At 33.8% G+C, this 27,107-nt stretch overlaps 1 protein-coding gene across 1 annotated transcript in view; it reads left to right on the forward strand.

The window, feature by feature from the left end:
- Positions 1-5,478: 5,478 nt before the first annotated feature.
- The window catches only part of LOC132725353 (failed axon connections homolog), a gene marked incomplete at its 3' end in the record, with an annotated part of 30,657 nt that continues 9,028 nt past the window's right edge, over positions 5,479-27,107 (forward strand). The window contains exons 1-2 of the mRNA XM_060710461.1: positions 5,479-6,087; positions 9,404-9,536. Coding sequence (XP_060566444.1) covers positions 5,975-6,087; positions 9,404-9,536 — 246 coding nt within the window. The remainder of the gene's footprint in view (positions 6,088-9,403; positions 9,537-27,107) is intronic.

Below are 27,107 nucleotides of genomic sequence, written 5' to 3' on the forward strand. Positions count from 1 at the left end.
TGGTTAACTAAATTTATTTATAGATTCACGCATGTAATGTTTTATAGATAACTCTAGAGGGCATGCAATACAAGACTATACAAGTTGTGTCCCTTGCATAACCAACACTGCGTTAATTTCATTTTCTGAGTTCAAAATATTCCAAATGAAATCTACTGTTTATTGTAATCGAAGTTAAAATACTTTTGATATACATGTACATGTATTTACAACAAATACGGTGCGTTCAGAGTATTCCTTATGGTACCAATAATGAAATACCATACCATTGTAGGCTTACCATAGGTAGGTTTACTTATCATAGTCATACCATGGTACCGATGTTTACGGACAAAATTTGTCATTGTTATATAAATTTGCAGTCCAGGGTAAATCCATTGTCAACAAAAAATTTGCCAAAGAAAGACGGAGTAAATATATTGTTATCCATTTGTAGACTGACTTACCATCGGCATATCGATGGTACTGTTGTGCAGCCGAAAAATGATAAAATACAGTGATACAAAAGACAGTGATATGGTAGTGTCTTACTATGACGTCATTGAAAATCACGATCCTGATCTGATTTTCATGTTTAATATGAAACATAATTGATAATATTGGGCTGCAATAATATTCTAAAGTTTGTAAATGTCAAATATTATTTGCAAAATAAACAAATTCATTTCGAATACAATTAATTAATAACAATAAAAATTACATTCACAACTGGACCAAACTAATGACCAAATTAATGATCAAGATAAGACGTCTTGGGTGCCATTGGTACTTTCACCTTTGGTACCAATATATTTTATAAACAAAAAGTATAACAACAATCTGATAAAAATTGAGTGATTCCTCAGAAGCAGTGAAACAATAATATTATATAAACGTTTTGGACGCGAGTCTGTATATATTAGTATACTTGAAAGTCATGGGATTTCCATATCAAAATACAAAAATTGAGCTGCCAACAGTATAGAGCCTGACCAGACAACAAGGACGTGCAGCCTGGCCTGGTTTTATGCTGGTGGCAAAGCCTGGTCATTTATGGTACCAACAGGTTTAAGGTTTACTTTATTTTAATGTGTTACTTATGAAATAGAAAGATTTAATCTTAGGGAAGCGGGAAATTGTGTGCTTCTTGAAGAGGAAAATAGTTTGTTTTTCTTGTATCAATTGAAAACATCATTTGTAAATTATTCGTTACACATTATTTATTACTGATGTTTATAAATCAGATAATCAATGATATAGTTTTATTAGCATGTATTGAATAATAATTTCCATTAATCTATTAAAAATGTACTTTATTTTAAAGCTCCCGTTCTAAATATTTAGGTTCATACGCCTCGAATGTGTACATGTAACATTACATTTTATTACATGCTTTTCGGTGGTTTATAGAAATATATCAGTGACATAAAACTGGTAATTTCACTGTTTGAAACAGTGAAATTACCACTTTGATAATTTCACTGTTTTGAATTTAAGCCCCTTACGTTGTTTCAGTGAAATACCAGCGTGCACAGTACTGGGTACCAACTTAATGACGTGACGTCGTAAATGACGTCACGTTGTGTTATTATTTGGCGCGCTTTTCATTCAGTATTAGGTTAAATGTCTCTTAAAACGTTCCTTTGCATGTAATAAAAAGAAAATTTGTTTAGTTTAGTGTAAGATTGAAATATATTTCACCTTGTGAACACCAAAAGTTCATATTTCACTCGTGGCTGCGCCACTCGTGAAATAAACCTTTTGGTGCTCACTCGGTGAAATATATTCCGATCTTACACTGAACTAAACAAATATCCTCTATGTATATTATATAAAACCATGGCAAAATATTATAAACAAGTTCATATACTCACGTGGACATGGAGTGATCATTTTCTGGCAGTTAATGATATTGTGAATTTTAAATAATATAAATCAAGACCAAAAAAAACTGACCTTCTTATATCTGCTTCTATATAACATGAAAATCGATGGCATAAAGTGTGTACAGCAGCGACAACAACAGACATTTGAGCCGCGTCACGACCAAACCAACATAATGGGTTTGCGACCAGCATGGATCCAGACCAGCCTGCGCGTCGGAGCAGTCTGATCAGGATCCATGCTGTTCGCTTACAAGCCCAATAACAAGTAGAGAAACTGATAGCGAATAGCATGGATCCTGATCAGACTGCGCGGATGCTGGTCGCAAACCCACTATGTTGGTTTTGTCGTGACGCGGCTCATTTATAATTAGAAGGAATTTTTCAGAAGGTTAAAATCATCAAAGATCCTGCATGTTTTAATTAAGGTTGTTACCTCAATTAAGTTAAATTTTATATATGCATATAATTATGCTTCTAAAACAATTTTCAAACATCGAAAAATATGTTAAAGTACTGTAAATATTTGCCCACATTATATGTAATCATTAATATATGCTTTCATTTCTTCTTAGACTTAAAAGAAAATAAATATCTAACTACCTCCTTTAATTAACATGTAATGTAAATTTGGTAATATCTTTATAAATTATGCATTTTGGAACTTACAATATTGATAAATTTTCATTCTGAGCATTATATTTATGATATAAAACCTTAAGATAAATGAGTTACAGGATCTTTAATTTTTACAGAAAAAAACGGAGTATTCGTCCGGATAACGTTATCTGTCATTTATTCATATCATGAGCTGAATTTTAACCTCAGGCTTATGGAGGGCGTTCGTTGCCAAAATTCCAGACATGTAAAGTGTTCCTTTTTAAAATGACTTTTGAAAATGCGAACTTGTATGCCTACCATTTTTATTGAAAACCTCTTAATTCAATCTTTTATTTGAAGGTTACCGCCTTTATATAACAAGTTTACATATATATCGTAACAACTGACCTAACATCTAAATCGACAACAAATTTACAAGTTCGTATCTTCCATTGCATGCAATACATATGCATGTTTGCACACTTATAGATCTGAAATATACAAATGAAACGTAAAACTCGAATACGGAAAATAGAGTTTAAGAAAACGTGTTACCAGTTGTAGAACTACAAGAGTACGTTAACACAGTAACATGTTTAAAATGACAAAAGTAGATTCACAAAGTTAAACGATTTTAAGTCAAGCATAACGCCCCGCCCCTCTCGGAGTATTTACGAACTTCTATTGCGGACAGGTATAAAACGGCGCCTCTCCCATATTTTTAAATAAAACTGAAGGACAACATACGGCATTTTTCATAAAATATATATGTTACATTTGTTACAAAAGTTTTGTCAGTAGCAACATCACTTGAAAATTGCTGATTTTACCATTTATGATGAAGATAACTTATGCATTACCTTATTCTTAACATCGTGTTTTTATCAGTTACAAATTATTTATCATTTTAGTGATTAGCCTGTCCGTGCTCTGCCTAGTGCCCTGTCCTGTGTTTTGTTTTGGGTCCGCCTTGGCTTCTTGCCACTTGTTCTTGTTGCTGGGTCATGTGGGGCTGCGTTCATTGAGCGCCGCCTTACCTTGTTGATCTTGTTTATCATATATTCCTGAGAAACATCGGCGATTGGGAAATTTTTAGGGGAAACAATGACCAACTTCAAGGGAGTAATTTTATTAATAATGTAAAAAACCACCCAATATTCTTATTGGTATCATTGAAAAATGTATTGGCACAAATTTCATTTTCAACAAAAACTATGCAAGTATATTTTAAAGCGGCCACCGAGATTTCCTTTCCGAAATCAAAAAAATACTTATCCGTAGCACATATGTACAAATGTACAATCTTTAATAAGGTATTTTCAGTATGAATAAAAACTTTTTGCACTTGTTCATTATCCCTCATGTACAGACTCAATCAAACCGAGTCTGCAATTCTTATGTTCATTTGTTCACTTTGTTTCCAGATTTTTATACTTCACAACAGCAGGTTTCAAGTGCCGTGAGGCAGCTGTAAAAAGTTGCCCCGTACTTCACTTCAGTGTTGTTATATTTTTCTGGTCTTTCGGGATCATTGATGCCAGCGCTATTAAGTGTTGAGAATTGAGTACCGTTCAAGCCGGTGCTAGGGGCGTGAGGCATGTTGCACTTGTTCATTATCCCTCATGTGCAGACTCAATCAAACCGAATCTGCAATTCTTATGTAATTTTGTTGTGATTAATGCTTCCGAGGGATCACCTTGTTTCCAGATTTTTAATATACTTGTTCAAAACTTATGGTCTTAACTTCATTCAATATTTATTTTCCTTTTTGAATAAAGTATCTAAAGGAAGCGACGTTATTTTTTTCCGAATATATGAGTGTGGATTTAAGAGAAAAAAAAACAACGATAAGTTAGAAACAAAATTTTTAATACTTCTACGTAATTAATTTTCATTTTAAGGCATCACTAGAAAGTTCATTAAGGATTCTTAAGCACTATTAAGTGTTGAGAATTGAGTACCGCTCAAGCCGGTGCTAGGGGGCGTGAGGGATGTTGCACTTATTCATTATCTCTCATGTACAGACTCAATCAAACCGAGTCTGCAATTCTTATGTAATTTTGTTGTGATTAATGCTTCCGAGGGATCACTTTGTTTCCAGAATTTTTTACTTGAGTCTAAAATTATCAACGCCGCCTTTCCTTGATGATCTTGTTTATCATATTCTAAAATTATCAAAATTGACCAAGAAATAAAAAAAGTAAGTAGGGGGCGCCATGTTTCTCTTACTGAATTTCAGAGTGTGTTTTGTTTTTTTTACTTGGGGATCATATGCCGTTTTTCATGGTATGGCACTTACGTGTCACATTGAAAGTTCCATGATAATCACCATATTAACACATCTGCGGATGTTTCAAAATTCAAAATTGTACCAGTTCATGTTGAATTTTGCTTAAGCCGGTGCTAGGGGGCGTGGACGATAACTTGCTCTTTCCATTACCGTCCATGAGCAGGCTCAATCAAACCGGCCTGCAACATTCTCAATTTTGTCGTTTTGAGCGTTCTTTAGGGATTCTTATTTTCTCTTTTTTACAGAAAATAACATGATAAACTTTTTAACGAAAAGTTAATTCATTTTGATTTAATTCCTTTTTACTTTGAGGCATTATATAATTATATATCATAAATCGTATTAATCACACTTTTATTTCAATCCAAAATTATCAAAATATATTACGAAATAAAAAAAAAGGTTTGGAGGGAACGCCGTGTTTTTCTTACCAATTCGAGAGTGTTATTTTCAGACTAAAAAAAACAACAAAAAAATCAATACATCTATTTAATTCATTTTTATTTCCGAGACACTCATAGAAAGCTTATGGAGTAATCTTTCATTTGATACAAATTATATTGGACTTTTTATAGAAATAAAAAAAAGTTAGAATGGACGCCGTGTTTTCCTTCACTTTATTGAGAAATAGGAGAGAGGCGACGGGTATTATACCTGTCCGTACATTTCCGTGATAGAAGATCGTAAGTACTCAGAGAGGGGCGGGGCGTCATGCATGACTTAAAATCGTTTAACTTTGTGAATCTACTTTTGTCATTTTAAACATGTAACTGTGTAAATGTACTGTTGTAGTTCTACGACTGGAAACACGTTTTATTAAATTATATTTTCTGCATTCGAGTTTTACATTTCATTTGTGTTTTTCAGGTACATATAGATATATCTACAAGTGTGTAAACATGCTTATGTATTATATGCAATGGTAGATACGAACTTGTAAATGTGTGTTAGGTCAGTTGTTAAGATTTACATGTAAACTTGTTATTTAAAAGCGGGTGCCTTCAATTAAAAGATTGGATTAAGAGGCATATCATTTGCTGTGCGCGAATGCAATCAAAAATGCTAGACATACATGTTCGCATTTTCAAAAGTAGTTTTCAAAAGGAACACATTACATGTCTGGAATTTTGGCAACGATCGCCCTCCATACAGGCTCTGTAGTATTCGTGTTGTGTTTACTCATCCTTAATTAAAAAAGAACAACAACAAACAAACAGTCACAATGGAATCTCTACCTGAATTTGTCAAGGATAACGGACTATATTTAGCAACAGGTGCTATTGTCATCGGATCGTCATTGTTATTATATAAACGAATGAAACGTTCTCGAACAAGGTCAGTTCTACAGCTTATTATTGTATTGATCCAGATATCGGACATATAGAAAGGTATCGTAATAACGTCTAATAATTAATTATAAGTTTAAGTTAATGTGACGTCACCTTTAAAGCATATTAATATTTTTGATTTCATCAGCTAGGATATTCATCATATCGTGTTATTTATTGATAAATCTCCCCCTACTGTAGGCCTACACGGAACAAACACAGAATAATATCCAAGAAAAAAGCTTTATATGCCACATTTGACTTTAAACATTTAAAATATGACGTTGCTGTGTTAAATTATTACTCTTTAACAAAGAAACACATTGATATAGGAAACACTATTATGCAGGAAAGTGAGATCATTATCTCGTAATTTCGTAAACAACCTATACTCAACATCACCAATTCCGCGCCATCATTTATTTCACGGTAATGGCATATTTTCAGATGACCAGTGTTAGAATTGGTCAGAATTGACATATTTTATTCATACACCTGAACAACAAAGTTTTTGTGTAACATATTTTAAATCTCTAGATTTATACCGGAGGAAGGTAGTCTAGTACTGGTGTAACTCTCCAGGAACGATGGTTAGGAAACTACCCGCCTATATATGACTGAAATACTGTTGGGAAAAGGCGTACAATGAAACAAACAAACAAACATCTAGATTTATACGTTAAACAGAACAACGTTTTACAAATGTCTGCAAAAAACAACAATAGTCCGTTAAATTTGTGCATACGTCTGAAACATTCACCATTTTCTAGTTGTTTTTGTTTGTTGAAAAAAAAAGTTTTGAGTTAAAAAGTAAAATTACTTTTAATGTTTAAAATAGAGCAACATATATTCAGAAATTTTAACTGAAACATGAAAAAAACTATTGTTGGGTAACACCATTTACCGCAATTTAAATGATGAAATATTATTTTCAAAATGGCCGTCTAGCTAGACCATTAAAACTAATTTTGACTGAATATATTGTTGTTTTCTTGTGTTATCCAGCATAAAATCCCTATATGTTACTACATATGACAATTTTTAAACTTGCTGTTTTCTTTCTTGCTTCTTTGCGTTAAGTACCGCGAACTATATAAGAGCAGCACAGTTTCACACAAATTTACAAATTTGTTCCAATTAAACATGCATGTATATAGCAGGCAAGTAAGACATTAAGACTCCTTGACTTTTCGACCCCTTAACGATATTAAGATGACTTCTAGACCCCTCGACACTAAGACCCCTTTTTACTTGACTTTTCGACCCCTAGTGGGTAAGACATTTCGACCCCTATCACAAAATTGCTGTGTATCACAAACTCTTCGGGTAATAATTCAAAGCAAATATTTTAATTATTTCATAAAAGTTTCTGATAAAACTTCAGGTAAAGCAATAATTTAACATTGTTTTTTTTTTATTCGTTTAATATTATGTTACATAGAATTGTATGTGAATGTATGATGGCTACATAGCAGTGATACGTACTATATATTTTTTGTTATTATAAAAAGCTCAGATAAGGATTTTTTAAAATTAACAGTACTTCTTATTTTTGGCAATAATTCCTTAATTTTCGGAAGTTTTGCGTTACTTTTCTTAATTTATTACGATTTACTTATTGATTTCTAACGATAGAAAAGTTCTCGATACTTAATTAATTTCATACTTACTTCCTCAAATATATATTTTTATTTCATGTATAGCAACACGCTTACCTGTTTTTTAAATCATTAAAATATAGTAATTAAAGAACCAACAAGCCTAAGACTTCCTGATATTAATTAGTAGTTCAATTTACAGAAATTAACAAGTGCAATGAGAATAATGACAATATTTGCTTAGAAAAGGTGAATTACAAAACGACTGATCGATATTTATGTCATAAAAAATAACTTTTACAATTTCTATTGCAATTACTGTTATATATGATATTATGTGTACATATAAACATAATATATATGCTTTCTGTTTAAATGTAGTGCGTGTGTTTCTATTTCTTATATTAAATACTTGACTTGATGAATGATCGTGTATAACAAATAACGGCTTAATATGATTTCACTTATTATTCAGTATATCTATTAGATTATATATAATAATCAAACTTGTAAACAAATTTACCTTTTTTTCTATATCTACGTCTTTATGCACATTATTTTTTCGAAGTTAACGTCTTCAACTACGACAAGTTTTATAGAATAAGGGGTCGAAATTGCCAGTCAATTTAAGGGGTCTAAGTGTCTTAGGGGTAAGTGTCGCGGGTCGAGATGTCTTAAGGGTCAACGGGTAGAGGTGACAAGGGGTAGAGATGTCATAGACTCAGAGGCAAATTATCGACAAGCATGGTTCTGCACAATGTGGCATTTTATGAGAGAAATCGTTGTTTGGCAAGGGGAAACAACCTGTTTTTCGTCTCAGGCGTATCACTCTATCTACATGAAAAATCTGACATTTAACAAGACCAGTGCATACTTAACCTTGATCAATGTTATATTGTATTTGATGTATGTACAGCATAGTTCGTCAACATGTTTATTTCTTCTTATCTTCTAATCTTCATTTAGGTAGAGGAATTCTATACAAAATTTTACATTAAAAAAATAACAAAACCGTACATGCATATCTACTCAGGAATGTGAGAGTCCATCTGTCTGTCTGTCTGTCTGTCTGTCTGTCTGTCAGTCAGAATAATTAGTAATAACCGGTCACGTTTCGTTACATATTATCATATTATTACTTTACTCGTATTTGTTTTTTCTGGTATATAGAAAAAGGGCAGTCAATTTATTTTAAAATATAACGAGTCGTTTTCCATTTTAACATACTTTACCCAGGATTTTGGAACATGACCAATACCCATGGAATTGGGAAATTCAGCGATGTTTTGGTATAAATTGGGAAAAAATGCATGACTTAAATTTTGCACTGATTAATGAGTGCAAAGAATTACTGTCTGCCTCAAACATTAAAGCACTATAACAGTGAAGAATCCCTTATTTTCAAAGATTTAAGAATTTTGATTCAATATTTTTATTTTGTAACTTTCAATTGGGATTTATTCCCTGTTGATTGGGAAAATACTATACTATTTCAAATGGGAAATATGATTGAATATCGGCTATAAAATAAGTCAAAAAATCCCTTTCATCAACATATTATATACAAAAACCTTTTTGTTACAAGTCCACCTAGAAACTGTTTCTGGTATTTACTTTTATTTTTGTGTAATTAAGAGACAGTTGAAACAAATTTCTGCATTAACATGGTAGATAGGCTTAATCTATTCATCACTCGAATATGCTTAATATTACTTTGTTTCACAGAGTATGCGGTGTGGATTATCCGAAAGACAAGGTCATCCTTCATGTGTTTCCTCGGACCAAAACTATTCCGAATATGGGCCATTTTGTGATGAAGTTAGAAACGTATTTGCGGATACATAAAATACCGTTCCAGGTAAATGACAAACAATTACTTCATTTCGTTGATATATCCATTTGAGGTTAAAATTGTGGGTAATGGGGCACCGCAAAGGTCCTATGGCGTCTATCCAGGCGGATGCGTTCAAGTAATAGTGCCGTCACACCGGAGATGCGCTGCGGCGATTAAAAATGGATCCAGAGTGTGTTAAAGTCGCCATAAGCTTGGTATTACCGTGGTGGAAACGCCAGGCATCGTGCTCGCCAATGATCGCCGAGTCAAGGCGTTTGTTTTAGACGCCAGAAGTCGCGGCGGGCGCGCCCTGAGAACGCATTATGATCGCATAGGTCGCGATAAGAGCGCGACTGTTTTAGAATTTGATTTATTTGGGGTCTTTTTCTCGCGATTTGGTCACGTTTGCCGGCGAACTTGTACATTTTCTGTGGTCACCGTAAGGTCGTACATTGCCACAGTCCAGTGTGACAGCACTATAATGCAGAAATGTGAAATTAACAAAAAGTACCGCCGAATCTGTGCCAAAAGTCATGGCCAAAACGAGTAACAGGGTAAATAAACGGACCAAAATATTTTATCATAAATCAAATTAACAGAAATAAATAAACTCACACGCCTGCCATGATGCACCAGCATTAACAATTATTTCTAGGAATATGTTAACATTTTACAATTTGCAAAATTCCTGCGTTACTTCTGCACAATTTCTGCCTTATTTGAGGATTCCTGCGTTACAACCACGTTGGATATCTTAACCATGTTGGATATCTTAACCACGTTGGATCTCTTAACCACGTTGGATATCTTCACCACGTTGGATATCTTCACCACGTTGGATATCTTCACCACGTTGGATATCTTCACCACGTTGGATATCTTCACCACGTTGGATATCTTAACCACGTTGGATATCTTCACCATGTTGGATATCTTAACCACGTAGGATATCTTAACAACGTTGGATATCTTGCGTAATGTAGAATCTGGTATATAGTTATTTGAACTCACGTGATAATGAGCAACCATTAATTGTCTCTCATCTAGAAGATATCTGAATTACTATCACACTAAGAATGTTTATACATTCTATATATCAATGAATGAAAGTCATGAGAGGGAAATTATACATTAAAAATCGCACGAAAAATCGGCACGCCGCAGCCGGGACTCTTACCACGGGTCTCTGGATTGCTGGTCTTATAGACCTTTTTACAATACGATTTTCCATAGCAACGAATCTTGCATTTCGCGCATGCGCATTCTGCGTAGGGCAGAAAGCAATAACGATGTCTACAGTATATCATACTTAAAGGCTTTAATAGATACGATTTCATGTTATGTCACCCAAAAAATAATAATCTTGGGATGACTTAAGGCGGTAAGTACTGAAAATGTGAATTTATTTTTAACAGATCTACGAAAATGTGCGGGAGTAATAATTCAATGGTCAAAACGGGCACACACATGTCTTTGTTTAAGGTATCATTAGACGACTTTTCCATCAGTAATTTAAATTGAAACAGCAGGGTGTTAAAGATAAAATTTTATTTCCCCTGTATTACATAATATTACACAATTTGTATTGTATAACTGGATTGGTGAGGCGGCAAGTGTCAAACAGATTGGCTCGCGAACGTTTGTTCATTCAACCGGGACGTTTAAATATCATGATATAGTTCATCAGTTACGCTTATTAAAATAGTAATTTATGTAACTTTTAAATATACCGATCAATGTTCATGAATTTTGAGAAGAGAAAATTTGTGTGACGTGCATTATTAAAAATAATATGTATTACGAAGAAGCGGATAAAATGTGTGTTATATCTTTTTCAAACAACCCATCTTAACTTCTCAAGATTTTGAAGAAAAAAATTTAAATCTATGTATGTGACTTAATTTTTTCTGTTTGCATCACAGGCAAATCGGATAAAGGATATAATCAGGTATATTGAACACTAAAAATGCATTATCACCTGTTCTGATAATTTTTCTGAATGATAATTAATCCCCATTTCATGTTATATAATTTCTTTTGTTTTTAAATGAACTGTTTCAACAGCAAATAAGTAAGACTTTTCATTTGCTAATAAATATATTTCCACATCTTCTTTAACAAAATGATCTCAGTGTCAGTTCCGTGATCGTAAATTCTTAAACAAGTATCTTTTCCATGCCTTTTTATGGCATTCTTCGCCACAAAGCTATAATGTCATCTTTTCTATATTTGTTGAAAGCTATTTTATATAATTTTCTACCGTTTACCTTGAACTAACTCGGAATTGTCTATGAACTTCTACTATATTTCTATGTAGGGCGAAGAATTTTCTTGCCCTACGCAGATTGCGCATGCGCGAGAAAATTCTTATTCCGGTCGATTTTTCATAGCAACGGACCGCGTCGTAAAAAGGTCTATATGATCAGTAAAGTAATTGTGTACACCGGCTATAACTGTGTTGTATATACATTTGATGGAAAATCAACCCAAACAAACAAATGTAATTAACGTTTTAAGGTTTACGGACCCTGAAACCCACGTTTAGAAATGGTTACATACTTGATGATTTCTTGTTAAGCATCCATTAAGACACCCAAATATGAAATTTTATTAAAATTTACCGTTCAAAACATGAGATATGTACATTTGATGTCGGCTACCCCACTTTTCCGAGAAGAACCCCAAAGAGCAAATACCTAGATGATATAAATCGTGTGTAATTTTTCCAAATTGAGGAATATATTTGTGAAATGTACCTTGTTGTGTTCATATGACCTTAGTTTATATCATGCATTACTTACTGATAACAATTGTTCACAAAAAAAAGAAATAAAATGTATTATGTGCAAAATTTGACCCTGCGGACTCTGGCTTTTTTTCCATGTCATGTCCAAATACACAATGTTTTGGCCAAATTTTTAATGCTTTCAATATTGTTTCACAATATAAAACCCAAATACAAAGTTTCTATCAGATATAAAGGGGAAAATATTAAAAAGGAAAACCTTTTACCGTCTAGTTAGTTCAAACCACTACATTTTATGAGTTTGGTATCAAATGTCAAGGGAGACAATTTGAGGTCAAATTTCATTATTTATTCTTTCTTTGTTTCAAATTATTAAATAATGCTTCAGCTTCTGCTTAGAAACAAAACAAGACTTGCAATGCAATTAAAACACTTATATCAATAGAAAAGGTACCTTCTGTCAACAATAAAATCATGTGTTTTCTTCAAAATCTTGTATACATACATGTGGTCGAGAGCTAGAAAATCAAATAGTGACCAAGAACTATTTATCCACACCAAGCACTAAAATGTTCACAAAGATAATACTTACAAAGAAAAATATCCTACTATTTATCATATGTTATGTTTTTTGATGTGTGCTGCAGATACCAAAAAAGAAAAATGTATTAACAATGTAAAATTTTGGTTTTGATTCTGTGACTAAAGTTAAAAATGTAAGTAAGCCTTTCAATGAAAGCATGTCAATATGGCCTTGAGTGAAAATACTTGAAATATACTGCTTTCCTGCAATAGAAAATTGCTGAAACATATCTTCAGTGCAATATAACATAGTTTATTAGTTTATTTCAGTCTCTTTCATATGCATACTTATATACATAAAACATATTAAAAAATGATAAAAAATTACATATGACCATTCTACAATAGAATTATAAGAGACTATATCATATATATACTTATCATTATCCATTTACAATTGATATTTAGTTCCTATTGTTAACAGTAAAAATACATTATAAGACCATTTTACATCATAAAAGTTAGATTATCCCCACTGACCTTCAATAAAAAATAAATGAAGAAATGCTGTAAGATATTTTGATAATAAATCTCTAAGTGTTCTAAAAAGTGGCATCTCTAAGTGTTCTAAAAAGTGGCACTATTCCACAAATTTAATAAAACTATATCACCCATGGTCAAACCATGGATGATGGGTCAGTGGTGATATTCTATACATTAGTAGGTAAAACAACTTATCATGACAAATATCTGCATATGCAGTATCTACATCACTTAGCTCTTGTAAACTTTGTTCTAGTTTAAAAATACATTGGTGAATACTATTTATTACATCATCTGAACACATGAAATTTTCGGGAATACCCTTTAAATCAAACTTATCAAATGTAACATTGACATTATGACTTCTGTCGGGTTGTTCCGCAGGGTTTTCACATGAATTCCCTAACTGCACAGTCCATGATAATACAGAGTGATCCGGAATAGACACAGCAGACAAACCATTCACTGTACTTATCTCATCTATAAGCTGTGTAGACCTTTTGACTGTGAAGTTAGAAAAACTATGCAAATACTCGTGTTGAACTAAGCAATAGTCCACTACAGAACATCCCTTAGTGGATACAGAGGTAAAATCATTGTTATCACTATTTCTACCATTAAGAACACACATATTACTGTCAATATTACAGTGTTTCTGCCAGAGCGCGTTTTTGCGTTTTTGGCGCATTATTTTCGGCCATGACGCAATGAAATTTTGTTAGTGCGTATTTTGTGTAATGGATGATGGGTCAGTGGTGATATTCTATACATTAGTAGGTAAAACAACTTATCATGTTTAAAACAGATATGTTTCATTTGTATCATACAAATTACTATCATCACATTTGTACAATAAAATTTACTATCATGTACTATAAGCACCGATCATCTGTAAAAGATGTTAAAAGACTATACTAAAATTAATTTTAAAAAAAAGAAACTAAAACACAAGTCGTCTGAAAAACCTTACTTGTACAATATATTGTAGCGGAGTTGAAGAATATTGTAACAGGTTTTGGCTGTGACTTTAACAATATCAATGTTGGAGAGAATAAATACAAGTTTATCTTCATCAGAGAGGTCAACAAATTCTGGCCTTATGTTACGTGCTTTTTCTAACATATGTAACCTAATGTGCTCATATGCATTACAAGATAATAATACATGTTTTTCACATTCAACTGTAATTTTACATATTGGACATATCCTACTGTCAACAGCAATGTTTTCATATCTACCAGTTTCAAGCTTTATGGGAGCTACTCCACATCTGAATTTCGCTAGTGCAGACATGTGTTTACGTGGCAAATATATAGTTTACAATAATTTTCAGTTTTATAATCATTTTTTTAACAACTTATAGGTTCTCAATTTATTACCACCATTCCCATTTAGACTAACATTCCTATTAAGCTTAGCTATCCATTCATCTTTATATAATGACATACATTTTTGAACAACTTTTTCACAAAAAGACTTAGATGAGACTGTTGCACAACCACGTGCATACTCTACTAAATTTAACTTTTCCATATAATTATTAAATATAAATTGCCAGTTTTTTACACCTATTGCTGCTCTTGCGCAAACAAGTAGAAAAGATCTTATAATTAACTCTATTTACATCCATTCTAACAAATCTATGCCATTGTTGACATACAGATCTCCATTGTTTCACATGTGTAGGCTGCCAAGCTAATTCTCCATATAAAGCTGCTGTAGGTGTATACCGCCCTACCCCCAGATAAAAACGCATTGCCCTATTCTGTATCGCATCAATGCAGGAGAATGACTTATTACCCCAAATAGAAGCACCATATGAAATGACTGGCCAAACCATTGAATCATACAATTTAACAAATACATCATATGGCATGGACCCTACTGCTTTCGATTTGGCAATAAGTAACCCAGTGCTCTACCTGCACTTTGAGCTATACATTTAGCAGTCTTATTATAATCAAGAAACTCATCAAGTAACAGACCAAGGTAAGTATATTGTCCTACAGTTTTTAGACTATGCTCGCCACATGTGAAAACAAATGAGGATCTGCTGGCCGACTGCGACCTAAAGTGAATAATGTTGCTCTTATCTTGATTTACAATCATAGCATTTGATGTACACCAATTTGACAAAACATTAAGATGAGTTGAAGATCATTTTCAGTTTCAGCTACAAGAACAATGTCATCAGCATATAATAAAATGCAAACCTTATCATTATCTATATCAATTCCTTTACCAATAGCTTTAATTTTTACAAGAAGATCATCTATAAACAAATTAAACAATAAAGGAGATAAGGAACACCCCTGTCGGAGCCCACATTTAACATCGAACCATTCTGTTGTAAGGCTATTTATCCTTACACAAGATGAAACCGAGTTATATAATGACTGTATTGCCTGTAACATATTACCATGGATACCCTTACTATCTAATTTGTTCCATAACAATGATCTGTCGATAAAGTCATATGCCTTACGGAAATCAATGAATGTACAAAAGGTCGATAATTTCTGTTTCTTTCTAGTTTCTACAATATTAGTTAAAGATGATACATGATCAATGGTACTGCGACCCTTCCTAAAACCATTTTGCTCATCACTGAGTATATTGTTAGATTCTGCCCATTTTGATAAAACGGTTATTCAAAATTGTACAGTATATCTTATACATGGTGCAAGACAATGACAAGCCTCTATATGACAATGGATCTCTTGGATCGGCAGTACTTGATTTCGGTATAGGGCTTATTATTATCTTATTCCATGCAGAAGGAATAATTCCTTTTGAAAAACAGATATTATACAAAATATGAAGAAAAGACACGGAGCAATCATTTTTCAAGATTTCCATAGGTATATTATCACAACCCCAGGCTTTACCATTTTTAGCCTGTTTTGACCGCATTGAACACTTCTAAGATAGATTATATTGTCGTTTAAAATTTCTGTATTGTCATTCATATGATTACCACTAGGCACAAAATTTCCAGTATTTGCAGTATTAGGACTATTAAAAAGCTTGCTAAAATCATTTTTCCATTTCTCAAGAACAGTGTTAACATCATTTGAAACACCATGTTCAGTTATAACTTCCATAGGTATTTGTCTACTTTTTGACTGTGAAACACCTACCCTGCCAATGGTTTTCCAAAATTCAGTCTGGTTACTTTTGCAATCTGACAATAAATCATTTTGCAAACCTACCCAGTATTGGCGCTTGCTTTGCTGTACCGCCCTATCAAAATTCTTTCTCGCAGAAATAAATCGAGATTTAAGTACTGATTTTTCAGCACGCATATTACATTTAAGCCAGTTGCTTTCAGCATCGCAGACAGTATTCCAAAGGCAAGATAAGTTGTTATTCCACCATGGTTTCCCTATTTTTCTTTTCTTATTAGACGTTCTACTGTTAACTTTAATATTCTTAAATGGAACTTTACTATACATTTCATGCCTAATATTATGACAAATATCTGCATATGCAGTATCTACATCACTTAGCTCTTGTAAACTTTGTTCTAGTTTAAAAATACATTGGTGAATACTATTTATTACATCATCTGAACACATAAAATTTTCGGGAATACCCTTTAAATCAAACTTATCAAATGTAACATTGACATTATGACTTCTGTCGGGTTGTTCCGCAGGGTTTTCACATGAATTCCCTAACTGCACAGTCCATGATAATACAGGGTGATCCGGAATAGACACAGCAGACAAACCATTCACTGTACTTATCTCATCTATAAGCTGTGTAGACCTTTTGACTGTGAAGTTAGAAAAACTATGCAAATACTCGTGTTGAACTAAGCAATAGTCCACTACAGAACATCCCTTAGTGGATACAGAGGTTAAATCATTGTTATCACTATTTCTACCATTAAGAACACACATATTACTGTCAATATGAATAAGAAAATCTATTAAACAATCACCATACATATTTGACTTATAATCAACAATATCTCTTTCAGGTAAATTATCAACACCAACAATGTAATCAAAATTATCACCAATACGACTATTTAAATCCCCGCATATGAATAACATGCCATCATTTTGAAACATATAGATACCAGCTAAAAGATTGTCATAAAAATCCTGTACATCAGTTTGTCTTGACGAATTAATAGGTGGTAAGTAGCATACACAAGCATAAAATTTTTCATTTGAGATTTTACTTTCAAATTTCAACCATAAAATACCATCAAAACTGTCTTCAACAATATTTATGTCATACAGGTTAAATAAATCATCTTTAATAAGAAAACCCACACCCCCTGACCCTGATCTTGCATTAACATGAATATTTGTTCTATTATTTCCAAACCAGGAGTAACCAGATAAATATATAGCATTATTATTTCTAAGATGTGACTCAGCTATACCTAAAATATCAAAATCTAAAAATAGAGCACATTGTTCCCTAACATAAAAATTATCACTATTTTGCACAACACTCCAACCATTAACGTTCCAAAATCTATTCTGGCCTATCTTCTTTGCTGCCATCCCCGTTGTTGGTAACCACGACCTCTGGCTTGTCCTCTTCCCCTTGAACCCTGACCCTGTCGACCACTATTGTTCACATCTTGTCTATCTGGCCGCGAGGTGCCAGCATTATTATTAGAAGATCTACCACCACGGTTGTCATTATAATTTGAATCTCGATTCCTACTATTATCACTTTTTCTCTGCACTTCAAAATTTGAAGTGTCAGCACGATTATCGCGATTATCACTTCGGTCGTTATGAAACACGCGATTTCCTTTTACTGATAGGGTACCACCCCTGTTTACCGCTCTCATCACCGCACGAAAGTTTATTGCCGCCACTCTTTCTTCCTTGGATTGGTCCTGATGAATGAAGATCTCATGAAATGAAGTATCACGTAGGCGAGATTTTGCTTTCAACACCTTTGTATGATCGTTTGCATTTTCTAAATGAAGCAATAACTACTCCAGGTACAGATGACGTGTTATTATCCTGACTAAACAACTCTACGGGCTGATGCTACAGTAACATCCTCAACTCTCAACTGGTTTTTTTATCAATGAATTAACCTTCTCAATTATATTCTCATTTTCTGTCTCTTTCATTTTACGGAATACTCAGTTCAGTGTTCTATCTTCACCGCTGCTAATATTACCAGCACTATTTGTAGAGGTCACTGTTTCTATCTGCTGCACAGAATCGGCCACCGAGTTAATCTTACCACTGATAGTGTCAATTTCACTCTGAAAATCTACTCGGATTGTATCCAACCTCTCATCTAAGGATTTATTTATGCGTTTAATCTCATTAGTAACACGTTTATCAAGAATCTGTGATATTTTGTCTGTCAGTTTTCTTTCAAGCTCGGACTCAAGCTTATCAATTCTACTCGAGAGACTAGTGTTTACATTTTTTTATTTCCACTACAACACTATCAAGTTTCTTTAAAAGCACTCCAATTCCATCGACTGACTGTGGAAACTAGTGAATTTTTCCTGAAAAAACGTTACATATTCACTACTATTTAACCTTGGCTTGTGTATTCCCATATAAAGTTCTCCTAGCCTCTGCCATAACACAGTCTGCAAAACTATTTCCTGGATTGTTATCACCACTCCTGACTTTCTTGCTATGCATGTCACCTAAATCACTTCCACTTGCCGAACGCTTTCTACCTGGTGTTCTTTCAACAGTAAATTGTAATTCATTCTGATGCTCCTGACTTTGTGACACTTCAGTTTGGCGTTCCTGAATTTGTTGCGACTCAAAATTGTCAACAGCACATTGCAATTGTGACGAACCCAGTATATTTTCAACGTAATCTTTGGCTTCCATGTTTGTTAAGTACAGAAATACAGGCAATGTAACTGATAATCCGAAAATCTATCCGACTACCCTGCCACTACTTGTTTTTGTTCACAACTGCACGAGGTAAGGTCAACCTCGACACCGCTTACCCGTACCAAAAGGAAAGGTTTGCCGTAAACTCGCCGCAACTTTGCCGCAAATTCGCTGCAAACCTTTTAGTTCGCCGAAACACTGTGTCAAGTGTTTGCCAGATATCGCCACTAGTGGCAACTCTGTAGCAAACATTTGGCGACTTTGCGGCGAATTCACCAGAATATTAAGTTGTTCGCCAAAAGTTTGCCAGAAACTTTCAGTGGAAAACTAATTTGCCAGAGATTGCCAGAATCTTTTTATCAAAAAATATATTCGCTGAAAGTTCACCAGAAACTTTTCTATAAAAAACAAGTTTGCCAGATAATCGCCACAAACATATCAGTTCTGAAAGTTAATCCAACTTTGTTAAGTAAATAACTATTTTGCCAAGGAATTATATTATTATGCACATATAAAAAAAGTCCTTCATGTACCTACCTATAACCTACCTACCTATACCTACCCAACCCTATTTTAATGGGTCGGGAAGTGGAAACAAACACATTTTTATTTTTTGCCTAAGAGTTATCAAATTGAAACATCATATGTATCATGGAGGGTATTGTAGTTCACAATAACAGTTAAAAAATTATAAGGTAGAGGACCCATAATGAAATCGGCAATTTTCGACAATTACCGCCATATCTCGCCATTTATCGTAACGAACTTCGTTTGTGTACGTATAAAATCGGAATTCTAATAATAGCGGATATCCCCGGTCACGTGGTAGTATTCCCCAAGAAAATGACGTAATTTCCGTAGATATCTAACATGGCGTCTTACAGCGTGATACGCTCGGTCGATTCAAAAAAGTGTAATAAAGTTTCCTTTTAAAAGGAAAGGCTTGCACAGTTGTGCCTTCATCCCAACCCTTTAAAATTGTTCTTTTTTGGGGGGGTTTCAATTCATTATTACATTTTTTTTTTGAATTACGGTATTTGTATATCATAAAGGGTTTATTTAGTTTTTTTTTTTTTTTTTTTTTTTTGGAAAACCGAATATTTTTTGTCAAAAACGATTTTTAGATCTATTCTCTATTGTATAAAACTAATAAAGAAAATGATCAATCGTAAAAATAACGTGATACTGAAGGAAAACAAGTGTGCACATCTCATTTCCCCTTTTTCGCAGCGAAATCATTCCTTTGCTTTATAGACAAGTAAATGCACTAAAATACTTCGTTACGTGGTACCAATTAATAAGCATGTATCAACTATGATACATAGATCAGCACGTGGCAATGATATGCATGGGCTATTTTTAGATTACCTCACCAAGAAGTTGAATTGCGTTCAGTAGATCTAAATATAACTCGATCATGATAGATTTGATAAGCAGGACCACCCTTTGAAGACGGAATAATACTACAGTCACCATTCTCTATTGTATAAAACTAATACAGACAAAAAAAAACAATTATAAAAGAAACTAACTTTTGCGTCTTGAAAAACAAATGAAACGGAACAATTTCGTTTATACCGATAAATCAAGTAAAAATAGAAATCCTATTATATATACACAAACTGGGATTACCGAAGTAACTAAAATAGCTTAGATTTCCGTAATATTACTCCGCAGTATGACGGAATCGCCCGAATTGTCACGATTGCAATCGGAACTACATCGGCTATTATCATTAATCCGAAGAGTGACGGAAAAGGCCGAAAAGTTGCGATTGGCACGATTGCAGCTGGTTTCCCGTTCAATCATGCACTTACAGATGTAAGCAGAAAACCACCTAACCGGAACAAGTTTTCCAAATGAAATGGCTTGCAGCCGTGGCTGCAAGCCAAAAAGATGCAGAAAACCCAAGTATTGCGACTTAATTATAGAACATAACTATAGTGCAGGTAACCAGTATTACGGGTCAACCAAACCAGCTCTACAAAACATCAACTCTTCCTAAATCGGTTGATAATGAGGGTTGGAAAGAGGGAAGAAGAATCGTTGAGTTTGGCGTGTTACGGTCAAACCTATGATTTTGTAAAAAATGTAGACTTGGACCAGTAGGCTACCATTAACTTTTGACAACATGTTAGGTGAATTTAAACAGGGTGTGTCTGGTTATTTGTATGTGAAATGTCGAAACACAGAATGCGGTCATGTGAATTGTGTTCCCTATGGAAAAACACATAGACTCTAGTAGCTTAAGGTCTTCAGCGTACCCGTTTATATACTATGACATGAGGTGATCAGATGAAAAACAAAAATGTTAAATAGCGGCTTATAAAGCTTTGGAAGCCAGAACTAAGACTCTAGTAGATTGAAGACCTGGGAAAGTTGGAATGCCATGTTTCGACCGTTGTCAACACAAAATTAGGAACAGGTAAGTGATTAATGTATTGCATCATACTTTAGATTAAGTACTATATACTGATTAATATGAAATTAGGCAATGCCTATGAATGGGGAATTAAGTCGTTAAAAATTCCTTTCATTCTTTCTGTTTTAAACTAATAATTAAAGGTGTCATTATGTATTACATGCACCGCTTCCGTTTTCACTCGGAACACTCAACGATTATCATTTATCCGAAAAGTTGAGGTTTGTTCCGTTATCGGAATACCCGCCTTTTATCATTGAGTTACATTGTAAATGGCGACACCCGACTAGAACGGACACTGAAAATTTCATTGATAGGTATATAGAATTCTATATATTTTTTAATTGTTTTTTATTTGATTTTCTTTTAAATGTACACGTGAAGTCTATAGCCGGGCAAGCCAAAGCCCGGACCTGCTTCGCGGGCCGGGTCTTTGACTTCCCCGTATGAATTCATAGATGTAAGGTCTCGTACCAAAATGAATATACATTTATCAGTGTTAATCGACTTGTCTTCCAATGATGTCAAACATGTAAAATTATGACAGAAATTATGCGGACCAAATTTATGTTTCAGATTTATAAATAATTAATTTATTATACAGAATACATGTATCTTGTTTGTGTTGAGTTGTAAAACACTACTCCTTATTGTGAAGGAAGTGGCTAGCCGTATGGCTAGCATAAAGTTCTAGCCGTACGTGACTCACATACTCCATATAATTTTGAAAAGTGCCGTACGGCTAGCCAATACAGTGTGTCCTGGCTAGTCGTACGTGACTCATGTACAGCTAGAACTTTTTGCTAGCCGTACGGGCCCAAAGTCACTGAGAAATTTGAAAAACAAATGATAAAACGTTGCTAAATTAAATCTTGCAACAATGCACTTTTTAGTAACACAATCATTACAGAATCCTACATGTACATTATATAAGACACAGGTTACACTAGGCTGCCAATACACACAGTCACAGTACTAATATTCAACATATATGAGGCAGCTAAAAATAGCTCCATATAAATTTATGCAATGTGTTATTATCACGGTTATGTAAATTACAATCCATGTGAAGTTTTTTTTGACAAAATATTTGTATACTTAAATGAAATAATTTGTTTCTTTCATTTTCTTACAGCAATGATTGATAGTGTAGGTGGGCCGGTGAGGGTCATTAATTTGTTGTCAACACTAAATATACCAACAATTGGAAATAAAAACATGAAAAGAAATGGAGAGACGTGTTGGAAATATCATTGAGACAGTGGCTTCTATGTCGACAGAATCTGCTGCAAAAGATCAAGGAAATGGAGTAAGGACACATTTACATTTACAATGATATTTTCGAAATAACATGTAATTGAATTGGAAGAATATCAAAGTTATTTTGTAATTATATGTCTATGCAGCTTATCATGGTATAATCCTATATTGCTGGCACTCGCGTGGTTTAGGGAAACCAAAAAATATTATACAATCCATATTGAGAAAAGAATTTTAAACAATGGCTTTGTTGTTTTGCATGTTACTCTATATTCATGTACATATTTCTTTTTTCAAAATAACTTGAATGTGTAATTGTTTTTTAAAAAAAGTATTTATATTCTACATGACAAACTGGGTCCGCCTGGGCTCCTTGCCATTGGTACTTGTTGCTGGGTCATATGGGGTTCACGCGTTTTTTGAACGCCACCTTTCCTTGTGATTTGACTTGTTTATCATATTTTACCTTCATTGGTTTAAGACTAAAATTCATATTAAATACATGCATTTTTTTAAGGGATGTGCATCATGAAGAATCATGGTATCAGAACACAACATCATGGAGAGATCTTATTGACAAGATCTTGGAGGATGTCCTTTGCCAGATGCCGTTGCAAGCACTAAAGTGAGTACTGGTAGTTTTGTTTTCTGTATTTTGTTTATTTACGAAAGTAAAAGGACTATGCAAAACTGACTGGTGTTGTTGAACTGTTTGTGTTATGTCAGTTGCTTCAATATATGAATATCTCTCCATATACTGTTTGTACATATGTATTTTTTTTATTCAAGGTCTATTCTTCAGTCAGATGTTACAGTTACAAATGACAGTGAATGGTCAGATTTAATAACAATTGTGATGAACAATCCTCAACAATACATGAAACAAAAATGCCTATTAAACTGTAATTAAGTTGAAAATCTATGAGGTTTTTTTATATATATTTATAATCAATGGTGTAGCAAATTAAATGATAATACTGTGATAATTTTGTAATGCTATTTGGGGTCGTCTTCAATAGAAACAATTTGATGTATCTTCATGTGATGAATAATCGATATGCAGTCTGAATTATTTCATAAAAGTGATTACTAAAATTGGTCAGGAAAAAGTCGTGCAATTAGCATTAATAATTAACAAAACTTTTCTAGTATGAACATTGTGTTACATTAATTATAAATAAGTTATTGTCAATTCATTGGTGTTCAATCTTCAATATTTGTCAATATTACGTTTAAAGATGAATCTTAAAATACAGAAAATATGGGAGCATATAGCGTGGCACTTGTCAGTCCGTCCCAAAATCTTGTGAACGCAACTCCTCTTAAACCGGATGGCAAATTTTGCTTAAACTTACAGGGATGAACAACCTTAATGTGTAGATGGTAGTTAAGGAAGGAATTTTCGCTGCGACCAAATTTAAGAGAATTATGGCCCTTTGTTGATTTTTTTACTATATACTATGTAGAAATTTTGTGAAAGCAACTCCTCTTAAACCGGATGGCAGATTTTGCTTAAACTTCCAGAGATGAACAACCTTAATGTGTAGATGGTAGTAAAGGAAAGAATATTTGCTGCAACCAAATTTAAGAGAATAATGGCCCTTTGTTGATTTTTTCACTATATACTATGTGGAAATTTTGTGAACGCAACTCCTCTTTAACCCGATGGCAGATTTTGCTTAAACTTCCAGGGATTAACAAACTTAATGTGTAGATGGTAGTAAAGGAAGGAATTTTTGCTGCAACCAAATTTAACAGAATAATGGCCCTTTGTTGATTTTTAGTTTTCAACTTGTGGCACATGTAGTCCAAAAACTATTTGACCTAGAGTCATAAGATTGACAGAACAGTGGCGTGTGGGGGCATCCGTGTCCTATTGACACATTTCTAGTTTTTCTCAGTTATCATGTCAGTAATGATTTAGAATTTGTCAGAAAAGTATCTGTGTATATTTTAACCACTGTTATTGATGTATGATTGAAAAAGTGAGTTTTGCATACAAGTAAGACTGGTTGGTCAACATTGTTCTTTCAAACAGTGGCATTTAGAAGAAAAATCCTAATGGTTATTTGAATTACCCTGGTTTTAACTTTGAGCTCTGACCTAGCTGTCATGTTCACAGCATGCATCATTTTTGTGTCGCCTCTACGGAGTAGTGGCGACATATAGGGATCATTTCTCCGTCGTCTGTCTGTCTGTCCGTCCGTCACAAAACTTGTCCGGACTACTCCTCATAAACTACTGGTGCAATTTCATCCAAACTTTACAGGAATGACCAGTACCAAGTCTAGTTGTGCATTTTGTCAGCATTTTCCGGTTCAATGATTTTTGTCAGAGTTTTGGCCCTTTAATAATTTTTTTTTTTAAAGTTTGTCTTGACTTCTTCTCTTATACCACTAATGCAATTTCAATGAAACTTTACAGGATTGATCTGTAGCTTAAGTCCTTGTGCATATTGCACGGGTTTTCCGGTTGAATGATTTTTGGCCGAATTATGGCCCTTTGATAAAAAGGTGTTTTTATGCCCCCACAGAGTGGGAGCATATAGCGTTGCACTTGTCCGTCCGTACGTCCCGAAATCTTGTGAACGCAACTCCTCTTATACCGGATGGCAGATTTTGCTTAAACTTCCAGGGATGAACAACCTTAATGTGTAGATGGTAGTAAAGGAAGGAATTTTCGCTCTGACCAAATATAACAGAATTATGGCCCTTTGTTGATTTTTTCACTTTACACTATATAGAAGTTTTGTGAACGCAACTCCTCTTAAACCGGATGGCAGATTTTGCTTAAACTTCCAGGGATGAACAACCTTAATGTGTAGATGGTAGTAAAGAAAGGAATTTTTGCGGCGACCAAATTTAACAGAATTATGGCCCTTTGTTGATTTTTATGCCCCCACAATGTGGGAGCATATAGCGTTGCACTTGTGCGACCAAATTTAACAGAATTATGGCCCTTTGTTGATTTTTTCACTATATAATATGTAGAAATTTTGTGAATGCAACTCCTTTTAAACCGGATGGCAGATTTTGCTTAAACTTACAGGGATTAACAACCTTAATGTGTAGGTGGTAGTAAAGGAAGGAATTTTTGCTGTGACCAAATTTAACAGAATTATGGCCCTTTGTTGATTTTTTCACTATATACTATGTGGAAATTTTGTGAACGCAACTCCTCTTAAACCGGATGGCAGATTTTGCTTAAACTTCCAGGGATTAACAAATGTGTAGATGGTATTAAAGGAAGGAATTTTTGCTGCGACCAAATTTAACAGAATTATGGCCCTTTGTTGATTTTTAGTTTTCAACTTGTGGCACATGTAGTCTAAAAATTGTTTGACCAAGAGTCATAAGATTGACAGAACAGTGGCGTGTGGGGGCATCCGTGTCCTATGGACACATTTCTAGTTTCACTATATACCATATAGAAATTTTGTGAACGCAACTCCTCTTAAACCGGATGGCAGAATTTGCTTAAACTTCTAGGGATGAGCAACCTTAATGTGTAGATAAATTGCCAAGCTAATTTCATGCAAACTTACGATATTGTCTAGTCAGTTTTTGTTTTGCTTGCAATCGTTATATGACATGACTAAAGACATTTAGTATTATTCTTAAGTTATTATGTTTATGTTTGTATAAGACCCAAATATATTGTTAAGATTCATTTTTACAAATTTGAAAGCCATTATTGTTCTAGTCTGTTTTTGTTATGCTTGCAATCGTTATATTACATGGCTAAAGACATTTAGTTTTAATCTTCAATAGTTATGTCTATATTAAATTAATATCCATGATGACACATGATAGCCTGTTATAAAAAAGACACGTGCTTTGTTCTCTTGATCGAGACATCACGATAATACCGCTAAGGCATCTTTCAGAAAATAAAAAACAGACATTCTGCTTGATATGTTTATGTATTTCGGAATGTTAAAACATTCTTTGTTAGTTTTACTCAAAATGCTTTGTGTCTTAATGACATGCAAGAAATTGTTGTTTCTTCCTGGCAAAGATTTTTTTAGTATGAAAACAATGTGCAGCAATTTATAACTTTACATTATCATGCTTAAATTTTCAGCCTTGTTATATTAAAACAGGACACGCCCGGTGTTTAGTAGATTCCGGCTTCGCCCACATCAAGCGAGTATATAGAGACTAATAGGTTGGTGCCGTGGATGGAGAAAGTTTATCTGGCGAGGCGGAGGAATTTATTGGGTGAGCCGAAGGCGAACCCAATAAATTCCGGAGCAG

Source organism: Ruditapes philippinarum, unplaced genomic scaffold (assembly GCF_026571515.1).
Source record: "Ruditapes philippinarum isolate M1 unplaced genomic scaffold, ASM2657151v2 ctg4111_1_1_1_1, whole genome shotgun sequence".
NCBI lineage: Eukaryota > Metazoa > Mollusca > Bivalvia > Venerida > Veneridae > Ruditapes > Ruditapes philippinarum.